At 36.7% G+C, this 12,632-nt stretch overlaps 1 protein-coding gene across 1 annotated transcript in view; it reads left to right on the top strand.

The window, feature by feature from the left end:
* The first annotated feature begins 700 nt into the window (after nucleotides 1–700).
* LOC130582457 (mitochondrial inner membrane protease subunit 2-like) overlaps nucleotides 701–12,632 on the top strand; it is a 166,609-nt gene continuing 154,677 nt past the window's right edge. Inside the window, exon 1 of the mRNA XM_057381172.1 lies at nucleotides 701–885. Coding sequence (XP_057237155.1) covers nucleotides 701–885 — 185 coding nt within the window. The remainder of the gene's footprint in view (nucleotides 886–12,632) is intronic.

Raw genomic sequence — 12,632 nt, 5'->3', positions numbered from 1 at the left:
CARTGTTAGACGTGGCACAACAACTAAACTGGGAGCTGAAAATAATAAGTACAAGGGCAAAAAAAAAGATTTAAATTGTTTTCTTCAAATAGGCATAGGAAGAGAAAAGAAAGATAATTAGGATTTATTTGAGATGAGAGACCAAGAACAGGGTAGTATACATCAGACAGATAAGTAACTTCGGAATGTAGTATTTTTGCATTTAATTCTTAAAAACATACCTTCCACCACGAGAGCTGTTCAGCGTCAGTGGAGAGTTTCATCCATTTTGATGAAGTTGAACCAAACCTAAGTAAAGGATATCTGTGCTGCTACAAACAGGAAAGTCATATGTTATATCCAGAGAATGTCTATATTGAATGGCAAGAAAAGCCAATTTAGGGATCTTCCTGAAAAAGAAGTGACACTGATCTAAATAACATTGATATTTAAATCAATTTAATTTGATCAGTGCAAGTTTCTCCACGTGTACAGTTTAATCTATTGCAACTGATCTAGAGGAAATAACAGTGTGGTCAGTTGCCTATTTCATGTAATTTATCTGTAGATACTACAATGTGATTTTGTGTGTACCAAAATCACATGTATGTGATTTTCTATGACAAAGTGGTGGACAAGTCTATTATATTTCTCTAGGAAGAGGTTGTAGAAGGCCTGAAAAATAATTTTGAGAGGGTAGATTGAAGCTGCCTTATTGGGCATGTCTAACAACTTTAATTTAGAAGCATTCCTGGATTTGGTGCTTTTCACTGTCCAAAGGGGAGGGAGTGATGGACTGAGGGACGAACCACGAGAGCAGTTTGCAAAAGTCAACAGCGAGGAAGAGGCTGAGGTGGAGGGCGGGGAGCACGAGTCTTATGAGGAGCAGTTGACGGAACTGGGATTGTTTAGCCTGGAGGAAAGGACAATTCCCTGAAAGGAGGTAGGCATCAGTCTCTTCTTCCAGGCAGCAAGTGAGAGGACAAGAGGCAATGGCCTCAAGTTGCATCAGAGAGGTTTAGATGGGCTATTGGGAAAAAAATTCTTTGTGGAAAAGATTGTCAAGCACTGAAACAGGTTGTTTAGGGAAGTGGTGGAGCCGCCATCCCTGGAAGTGTCTGAAAAGCATGTGGACAGGGCACTTGAGGATATGGGTTAATGGTGAACGTGGTGTTAATACTACATTGATGGTTCGACTTGATGATCTTAGAGGTCCTTTCCAAACTTAACAATTCTATGATTCTATGTATATGCTGTAACAGGATGGAAACACCATGTAATTGCTAACAGTGGAGCTGTACTTGCATTTTGAAATGTGGGAAAGTTGAATTTCTCAGAGGATATTGAGAGTATTCTTTGATGAATAAGCATGGGAGAGAATGGGAAAGTTTTTTGAGAAATGATTGTCTGAAGGGTAAATGCAAGGATGATACCCAGTGCTGGTGTAGGAATATTAATGTATGTTTAGGTGAACCTATTGTGAGCTTGTAACTTTGATGTTGCATGTTGTCTTTACATCCTGTTGAGGCACAATACAGTTTGTTGCAGAGGGTAGTTCAAAACTTCCAAGCTAGATAGTGAAGAATGTGACAGTGAAAGTATCCCTGAAGGTCTAGGTGTCACATATCAAAAAGTGATACAAAATGTCTCATTTGATGTTCATTGTCATTCATGCAGTTTTCATGAACTCTTACATATTTTAGTGCATGTTCATGTAGTGTGGTCAGTGGAGAAGTGTGAAGTATTCATGAATATACATGAATATTTTATAACTACTCCCAAGGGTATCTTCCTCTTCTGGTAATTGGTACATTCCAGCTCCTGTACTTGTGAAACAAATGGTGCAAGATTTGGCAGTCAGAGAGACTTGCACACAAGACAGTTCTGGAGACTGGATAAGATGCTGCATATTTCCAATGCACAAATATACACGCTCCACTCTTGAGTAATACACAGCCAAAATTTCATTAGACTCTTATCCATGGCAAATTTTTCTATTCTGTCATCAATCTGGTAATTACCTTCTGTTCTTCTTCCCATGGAAGCCTTCTTAGCTAGATCCTGTAGAGTAACTGTTTTGTGCCAAACACCTGTACAGTCTGGCCCTAAAGCTAGTTAATCAGTCTGAAAAGATCTCTTTTAGGTCAAGAAGTGACTTTCCCATGGTACAAAGTCAATCTGTTGCCCTGAAATTGTTACTCTTTTTTATTTAGTAAGAAAATAATGCCATGAAGAAGACTAGAAAATGCTCTTTTACGCCATTTTCTGACTTCAGATACTTTTGTTAAATAAATTAAAGCTGCTTTTGAGCGTGGGCTGATGAGGAGAAAGTAAAGATAATTTTGTGCATTTCAGTTTTCTCACATTGTAGCTTACCCTTTTCGGAAGAAATTAAATAAAAACTGAGTTTATATACAGGTTATTGTGGTATTGTTGTTATAAGGCTCTATCAAAATCACTTGTTTAAAAGACGTATCATTATAGCAGCAGTTGACATGCAACTATTTGCCAAAACAAACTTGAAAACATTATTGTGACTCAGAAAATTATTTTCATTATAGCAGCAGTTTGGAGGCATATAATTACTTCTCCTCCAATGATATTTAGGTTTCAAAGGGACACTTTCAATGCTTGAGAAACCTTAAGGAGAAATGACAACATGGTTTCAAATGGTACCTTGAAGCATGCTAGAACATGCCTTAGGAACATGGATCAGAAATCTTTTCCTTTCCTTCACTGTGTTGCTTAAGATGGCTAGAAGGTGGACAGAAAGCATTACAGAATTCTGTTGATTGGATTAAATGTTTGGGAAGTTTAAGCATGAATATGTAATTAAAATAYCAGAAGCAGGATTCCACATTAAATGCTTGATATGAAATGATTTTTTTCTTGGTCAAGTCTGTGCATGACAGAGACAGAGATGAGACTAATACTTTTCGTTTTGTATGATGTGCTCATTTACTAGGACAAATCCTCCTTTCTCTGTAGAAGCACATATGGCAGAAGGAAGCAAAATAAATCTGGTTCCTCTTTGTAGAACGGAACAGGATGTGGAAAGCTTATGGCAGAGTGTAAGAGGACTGCAGCCTTTTGCATTAGGGACATATGCTCGAAGGGGATCCATCTGTACTCTGTGCAGACGTGTTATCAGGGCTCTGTGACTGCACTGGGCAGGAGCCAAGGCTGCTGCTGCTGCTGTCAGGGGCTCCAGCCTTGTCCCAGCAGGGGCTTGCAGTGAGTGAGGCTGCTGCACCCCCCCTGAGGGCTCCTTTATCAAACCGACCTTCTTCAAATCGATGTTTAGTTCACTCTGTGTTTTCAGAAAACGATTTTTTAAAATTTGTCCTCGGATACTTGCTGTGAAAAAAAATCAAAATATCCATTCTTGAGATGAGATCAAATGCCTCCCAGGTATATATTTTCATGGGTGAATTTTGAACCACTTCATAGTAGACAATTTTAATGGAAACTCAGAACAGAACTGTTAGTTTAGTGTGCAGCTGTAATATGTTTTCTGAGCTGTATAGCATGCTCAGTGCAGAGATTTAAACTTAAGTGACAGGTAAATAGGAAAACAGGAACATCTCTTACTCTTGAACTTCTCTGTCCTTAAGCCTATACTTAACATGATGTTATTATCACTTTAATGGACAATTATTGGACTCTGGGTGAATAGAAAAGTGATTCAAATTCAAAAAACTGAACTGCATAAAATAGCTACCATTCACTGACTGTAATTTTCTTTGGTCAAGGGTTTTTTGAGGTGGTTTGACTCAAATTCAAAGCCCACTGTTGCTGATTAAATGTAATCTTTTCGTTACAGGGAGAAGGAGGTTTGTGTTTCTTGTTACTAGAWCATCTTGCTTTTATTTCATTTCCTTTCATTTTTCTTGCCCATGTTGTCATTGTCAGACCCAAGCAATTGCTGTAGCAGAGCAGTTATAATAACACAGGAAAAGAAATTCGATCATATTTGTATGTAAACTGCAGAACTGACACAGTTTATTTTGACTAGCTGCTTCCCTGCTGTTTTCCAGGCATTGATAATATACTTCCATGTATTATTGGAACTGCCACAGCTGAGGTCAGTATGGATTAAACTTCACTACAGTATAGTAATAGCATGAGATTGCTCTTTCAGTGCACTGAAATAAATGTTTTCATTACTTCCTTAAAATAAATGCTTTTGGTGCCGTGAAGGTAAGCAAACCCATGAAACTATCTTTAGAAGTCTTTACCGCATGTAAATATTTTCTTCTTCCTAGTGAAATATTTTTACCCTTTTATTTGCCACAGTTCCTGTCCTCTGCTACTCTTAATGCSAATAAGCACTCTTTTTCTTAGGGCCAAAATCATCTTTCCACATCAATTTCTTGTTGTAGACTCAACAGCTCACTATTTGTGTAGCCACAATCTGTTCTACTTTCCACGTGCTGTGCTGCTAGTTCAGTCTTGTTTTTAAAGTGGAGTCATGGGGACTACTCCTACAGTGGAACATGGACAGACACACTCCAGCCACATCCTCATTCTCTTTTAATCCTAATTGCCTTGGGAAGGAGACCAGAGGGGACCAGCATGTCACCAGCTATAGACAGGAGAGCAGCACTGCAGGACCATTGCAGAGACCACCTCTTCTGTTCTAGACATGGTGGTCAGGGTGTGTCAGTCGTAATCAGAATACGAGAAAGCATAATGAACACACCAAATATGTCTCTATGTCTGATAATAAACCAGTTGATAATAAACTCTTCAAATACTGACTAGAAATAGGATACATATGGATCTACATCTGTAGTGTAGGCTGAGAGAATTTTTTCCTGATCTTAGGAAAAAAGAAAGCAGATTGTTATGCTCAAAGCTGCTCTCAATTCCTTCTTCCAGCATTGTCTGTAATTCTCTATTGTAGTAGGCATAGCTACTCTGCTTGAGGAAGAAAGCATTTTTCCTAGTGGCTTCTTTAAATAAAAAGCACCCTGTCCTTCTCCTGGTTTTCTGGTACAAAAATAAATTGGTTTTGCAGTATCCACAAATTTGGTTTTGCAGTGTTGGTGGTGTTAAATCATTGTTCAGTTTTCCTTTTGTGGCCTGCACAGCCAAATCACCCTAGTTGGCGACTGTAAGCCCTTCAAGCAGGCAAAAACCKTTTTTTTGTGTTAAATGGTTTATACAGTGTTGGCAAATACTGCAAATAAGGACTAACTGTGTATTATACAAAGCACATGGATTGTTGGGGTAATTTAATTTTGGATGGGCAATACAGGAGGGGCTAACTGGATGTAAGTCATTAAAAGAGAGAAAATACATAAAAGGTGTGTCAGAGTTAAAAAAGGAAAGTTAGTTTCTCCTAGAATAATACTAATGAAGCAAAAATATATAGGTACTTTAAAGATAACAAAATGATAAGTCAAAAAAAGATGAATCAAAGATAATCAAAATTATAAAGATAACAAAATGATAAATTATAGAAACTAAATCTTAATAATTTATTTTCAAGCTGGTTGGTGATTATTTGGTGAATAATCTTTTGTCTATTTTAGTCCTATGAAGTCTTTGATATGTCTTGGGAACCCTGCAATTAAAGTTGAGCAAAACATTTAGTCACTAAGATGCTCTTATTATAAATTATTATTAGGAGTTTAAAACAACTCCTACTCATAACGATGATGARAGGAAAAATGCCCACCAGTTTTGGCCTTTTGAAATTTAAAATTATTGTAATTTCTTGTTTGGCTCAATACTTCCATGAGCTGGCCTTCATGAATCATCAGCTTTGCAGTCTGCATGACTGCAACAAAATCCTGACTTTTCTTTTTACTTTTTTTTTCCTGTTTAGTTTTTTTCTTCCTTTTCCTTTTCCATTCCCTTACCCTTTCCTTGTCATGTGAGACTCTCAAAGCATCTTTAAGCTTATTTTCCACTTTTTCTCTTATTTTTCTTTTCTTTTTCTTTTCTCTTATTTTAAGCTTATTTTCTTTGCAAATCCAGTTTAGCCTTAAATTTAATAGGAGCTCTACATGAGCATGAGAAGCTTCTACTTTCATACACAAGTTTGCCATCCCAGAAGGAATTCACACAGGAAAACAATCAGCTTTATACCTGTATATTTATTAATGTGTGTGTACATATATGTATGTATTGTAATATGTCATGCACACATTTGCTGAGCATTTTTAGGAATAGTAGGGTATATCTCTCAAGTCACTCTGTGGTTTTGTGTGGGGCAGCCTAAAGCTGCCCAAACAGAACAGCCACCTGGGTCAGGGGTCTTTTCCCGAGAGGTGACACCAGTGTCATTACTCCCTTTCCCTTAGCAAAAGGACTCTGTTAAGAGCTGACTAGAGAGAAYGGACATGCTGCTTTTTTTTTGCTAATCTAAAGGCCCACTTAAAAATACCTGTAGGTTATAAAAGCAGATTGGTTGACCTCTTGGAAGGCTGCTTAAATCCATGACTTTCTTAATGTTTAGAGAAGGGGAGAATGTGACAGAGAGCCATTGATTTATGTATAGTTAGATATTGAGTCTATCATGTCAAATAAAATTTCCTGCAAGTCATATACAAGATCTGTTTATAAACAGGGGAATCATTCTGGAAACAACTCAAATGCTGTCACCACTGGAATGTGCTATTTTTACCTCAATACTTCCAGCTACTAAAATTACTGTAGTGCTATAATGATGGAATGGGGTAATATCATGCTTTATCCTTATTTTCCAAAGCTTTGGAAAGAGTAGTTAACATGTAGATGTGTCAAGTTTTTTATTGCCTTTACGTTAAAATCTAGTAAAAATTCAATAAATTTAAATGAGGTTAATTTATTTTTATCTTTCACAGATATTCACTTAGAAATACATAAAAAGCACTTAGCATTCCTCATCAAGATTGTGAATATAATTAATAGAACTAAGCAAGTGAAAAAAATTGACATTTCAATAGCTGTCCAATGGACCATGGATTTACTGGTCTTTTGTTTGCAGCAATTTTGATCAAACTTGGAACAGACAAGTGTAAAAATAAATTAAGTCTACAAGTGGGAATGGTTACGGTCAAATGGTTAAATGGTCAAAAACCCTTTAATGTGTTGAGGTTGGCTATGCTTTCAGTTTGTTGTATTAATCTAGTTGAAACTCAATTTTACTATCTGTACATGCACTTTTTCATCATTTCTGTGTGTATGTAAATGTAATATTTCTAAAGAAATACTGATTTCACTGGAGGTTGTATTTATTTATTCACAGCATCACCAATGTTAGATTGTGTGTATGTTTGCCTCGATCAGTTGGGTGCATCCTTGAGGGTGTTTAATTTTTGCAAGTGCTTCATCAATAGCCTCTCTGATAGAGGAAATAGCCCAAATACTGCTTTGTTACATGACCTTGTAGAGGAACCATGTGCATTAATGCCAACTTTATTTCCTTATGCTGTCAGTGGTCATCTTTCRGTTAGTAACAACTTGCCAAAGTGCACATAATAGCAGAGACTGTGTTCATGTGTCATCCCACTGTCATTGTGGGATTTAAGCTTTTGTGACCCTTGTGTGGTGCTGGCCAAAGAATAAAATTGTTGTTACCCTAGCATGTCATATTAATTTGTGATAGACTGAATCAAAATAGCTGACCTGTGGTAGCACATGTATGACTCCACATAATATATGCTACTTCTTTCTGATCCTGGGAATAAAATTAGGGCAATCAGGGTATACACTGTCGGAAAAAAAACAGGGATGTAATATAGAGGCAGCTGGAGTAGGGTTGAAGCTGGTAAAAAATATTCGTGCTGACAAGTGTGGGCATATCAATAGGTGATGTTGATTAAAATAAACAATCTGCATTGTGAGATTGATGTCTGCATGTATTACATTTGTATAATTCATGTTCATTTCCTTCAGATTGGAAACTGAAATGGCAGATGATGAAATATGAACATTTCAACATTAACATTGAAGTGTAGCATCTTCAATATCCAGTCAAATCATTCCTTCACTATCCAGTCAAATCACACTGAGGATGGTATCTTAAAAGAAAACTGTTTACATCAAMATCATTTTGGAAATTATCTCGGCTGTGTTCCCCAAAAAAATTATTTTGAACAATGTTACTGGTTTCCTTTAGAAGGTTCGTAGTAATTATAAATTCTTAGTGTCAGGAAACAAGCAGGAATCATTACTTCCCTTGATAAACTCCAAAGGGATGCTCTCACTGATTTAAAAATGACTGATTGGGAGAGAAACTGTCTACTAATGAAGGTAGTGGGTTAACAATCTGTCTTCACAAAATATATATTGTGACTATATACTGTTTTTTCCCCTAAAAGTGTAAGTGCAAAATCAGGACCAGAAGAGCACCCTTGTTGTTGCACACCATATTATTTTTTCTTCAGTTGATGTTAATTGAAAAAAAAAAAAAAGCAAAACCATGAGAAGATTGGTGCAAATTAGTATTGTATTGCTGTTTCCTTGTTTGCATGAAACCACAGTACTGCAGTTGCAGGACTGKGTTCAGCTGTGCAGTGTTTGTACTACTGGTGAATGCTCATTCTCAGCAGAGATTGATTTCACTGGGCAGACAAGTATAACTGCTCATCAATGTTGATTTTTGCAGTTTGCCAATGTGATTAGATTACAGGAAGATACTGCAGCTACCTCTGTGACTTGCAGTATGTAAGCTGCCGTATCGCAAATCAGTGGTGTCTAAAAATACATGGGAAGTGTACAGTGGTGACTCAGGAGTGACAGTTGTATCTAGTTCATTATTTGTGTGTTTGCTACATGAGATGCCAGCTGTATAAAACTTGCTTCCACTTCTTAAAACTGAGAATATTTCAGCTGATTTTCTCTTATCTGGGAATCCAGCAGATGAACTACTATTTGATGAAATAACTGGATATTCTTCCTTAAGTTCTTGTCTGAATAGAGCATTTAGGGAAGCTGAAACTGTGCTCATCAAATAACAGGATCTGCATTTCCGAGGAAGTGATGAGAATGAATACAATTTGGTACTATCACAAAGTGTGTTGATCAGGAATGTTCTGGCATTTCCAGGGCAATAGCAGGAAGCACGCTCTGCAGACGTGTAAAAAAACCCCACTAAAATTGGCCTTTTGCTTCATAAAAATCTGTCTCTGGCTATGTGCAGTTCAACATCATATACTTCAAAAAATTCTCAAGTTTTATCCTGTGATTGGTTAGTCTTTTTGTTTGTTTGTATTTGAGGACTCTGTGGAAATGAATACAAAGTTTGTCAATGCCAGGCTAAGTCTCTTTTCTGTAATTTCTAACATTTTCTATCCTCAGAGTACTTAAAGAAAGCACTAAACACTTCTTTCCACTTTTTGCTTCAATTTCTGCCCCCTAGTGCTTATAGAGAGATGTCTTCTGCCTTTGCTTTGTCAGACAAACCAAATTGCTTTAATTGTTTTTTGTGAAATACGTGTGTCTTTCAGTCTCACCATTGCCTTTCCTTGTCATGTGTTCTGAATTGCCTCAGTATGGACGGCTGGATGTGTGTGTGGTACCACAGTGGTGTTTTCTGTTCTTTGCTGCAAATAGGTTACATGGGTGTCTTTCACAGCTGCACCGTGGTGATGACTTATAGTCACCTTGACAGAAAATTATGTCACATTTCATTCTGCTGCTGTTTTGTTCTTTTGGGATGTATGTTCATCTTGCATCGGTATGAAAGGAGAAATTTAATTTTTTGTCGTGTTTTACAGATATTACGTGTAATTTATAAACTGTAATAAAAAAGCCTGGTGCATCTTTAAGTACAAACATGCTGGTGATTACTGATGAGGCTTTAAACCCAACAATTTTAATAACTTGTATAATATTTTTAGGGACATCTATTTTAGTAATGTGGGCTTTTAACAGTAGTAATCTTTCTATTGAAAATCCTTAAAGGCACACTTTTTTTTTTCTATTGAAAGAGACTGTTTTAATAAGCTCATGGGTTTTTTCATTAATTGAGATATTTAATGCTTTACTGGATCTAGCTTTTGTAAAAAAATACATATAGTTCTTCTCTTTGCCACTCACATCTGTGGAAAATATCTTGAATACTCATTTACGGTAGCTAGAGCCATGATAATATGGTTAAATCTATAACTCACCAATTAGAGGTAAATTACCTGTCAGCCTATGGCTAGGTTGGCTTGATAAAAGGCATAATTGTATAGAGATTTTATTTCTTAGTTTTTCCACACAAGTGTAAGAATATTTATTGAAAATAAGTATTGCCTTAAAGCAATGACACAGTACACAAATGTAGTCCAGAACTTATTTTTAATATCTCTTCAGTGCCTGTTGTAGCATTGCACACAAACAACATAATTTTCAATTGGCACTGGTAGTACTATAAGTATGTAGAACAGATTTCCCTGAAGTTATTTTTGAAATTTGCCTGACTTTGACTGAACAATGCTATTTACCCTCAAATGTTCAGTTGGACCCTGTTAGACTCTTAACTGCAAGCAGAACACTAAGATGTCGCACATGTGCTGAAACCCATGACTCATCTTAGAATTGGTTAGCTCAGTAACTTCCTGCTTTTTAAAAATGTGAAAGCTTTTCACAATTTTCTGAAGTTCGGATTCTGTAATAGTGCTCCTAGTTTATTGAAAATAGTCTTGCATTTCACCATCACCTTGCACAGGCTTCTTAAAATAACCTGCAGCACTAACTCCTCTCCCTATCAGTTCCCACAGCCCTATTTCTGCCCCGGTCAAGCCTCAAGGTTTCTCAAGTGACTTGCACGTGCCCTATGCATCTTTAAAGGTTTTCAGGTCTTATTCTTATCTGAGGTCTGTGTGTTAGAGAGAGTGGCTGTAGGAAGGGCTCCATCCAGCATTCTAGAAGTTTCACTTCTTGGCATACCAGTTGTTTTTTAAGGAGGGAAAATCTTTGGCTTTCAGGGAATTCAAACTGAGTCAGCATGCAGCAACCAGGATCACAAACCCCAGGTTTTCCCCTGCTGTCCAGCCGTACCCCTTTAATGCTACATACATGCTAACCTGATAGTTCTGGCATCTATTTTGAGGACCTCTAAAATGTAGAGCAGTCATCTGCTTGCTGCAATATAGCAGGGACAGGATTGACATGATCTAAGTGACAAAGTAGGACAGTCCTTTTTGGAGTAACATTCTGAGTGGGTATGAGTGGAACAAGATTGCATTTGCTGAGGGCAGAGAAACTGATGTTGCAGCAAATGAGACATGTGATGCTGAGTGTGCAGTTGGGAGTTTTAAATGTGTGAATTTCCAGAGATAACAGAAGCAGAGAACAGAATATCTTGAAAGGAGAAGGGTTTTTTTTTAAGAAGATACCCAAACTTTATCCCATATGAAGGTGAAGTAGGTAATAGGCAAAGGCTGTATGATCTTGTGTTGAAGCAAGCAAACGGTGCAACAGCATAACTGGAGAAACAATGGTGTTTCGAGATCAAGTCTGTTGAATGTTTTTTGGGAAAGTGGTGGATTTGGAAAAGAGCTGAAGTGGGTCAGCAAGGAAATGACAAAATGTGGGGAGGTTAGGAAGAAGGTGACCTGATTARCATAAAAGTTAAAGCTAAGACAACCTTATCTTTGGTCAGTATTATGTGTTCATCTTTTGCATTCTTTCATTCATGTTGCCTTTGCAAAATCCTGAAAGAATATGATCTTTGACACATTTGTGTGTCAAAATATTTATTAATGCCACCACCTTTCAATTTTCATCCTTTAAGAAAATACAAATACTGAGAGATATGTAGCAATCAGGTTATGGTAGAAAAGAAGAAGGAAGATTCTCTTCCATGTGTTAGCAGCACAAACACATTTATTTTAATTCTGATCAACAGAAAGATAGGTGTTTAATTAGAATGTAAGATTTCCATTGAACTATCTAAAAAATTGTGAGGGTTTTTTGTGGTGTAGATTAGTGTAATCTAACTTCTGGCCACCCTGTGAGAGAGATTCCAAGGGCGACTAAGGCTGCCTCCTAGCCTGACACATGACATGGAAAAGATGGTTATCTGTATCCATGAAAGAGATCTCTTCATTCATGTAAGAGGTCAGAATGAAGAGTTAGACAAAAGGATTTTTAGATACTGGAAAAAAATGCAATTTTTATGTAAATAAATAGACTGCCAAATCAGTAACACATGAAGCCAAACTGATTGAACCTAAATTAAATGTGACCAACTCTGTTTCCTTAATTAACCATCAGAGAATTAACAAAAATATATTTAAATGAGTAATCATCTCTAAATGACAGTCAGAGTTATACATAGAAAATGTTAAAACCAGAAAATTGTTACAAATAGATATATTTAGTACGTTTGGACTCCTCTTATGAAGGCTGCATCTGAAATAGCACTACTAGAATCACTTTGCAAATGTGTGATCTCCACTTCTGGGTGCCCTTTAATTTGACAGTTCTATCATATAAAATATGTACTGTTGAGTGATATGTGTCAGAATTAGAACAGGTAAATGTTGCTTGTGAACTGATATCATTACTAATTGTGATGAGCAGTTCAGGTAATAAATGACATTGTAGAAGCAAATATGGTATTAATAGTGAAATTTCCTAAAGAATCAGAAGTGGAAGAAAAAGTAAAAAATGAGGGAAACGAGATGAAAAGACACTAAAACCCCCTTTACAAACTTATAGTAATGATG

This window comes from Malurus melanocephalus, unplaced genomic scaffold (genome assembly GCF_030028575.1).
Source record: "Malurus melanocephalus ecotype Western Australia unplaced genomic scaffold, MMel_1.1 scaffold_495, whole genome shotgun sequence".
Lineage (NCBI taxonomy): Eukaryota > Metazoa > Chordata > Aves > Passeriformes > Maluridae > Malurus > Malurus melanocephalus.
The sequence above is the reverse complement of the archived record's forward strand: the minus strand, read 5'-3'. Positions and strand labels throughout refer to the sequence as shown.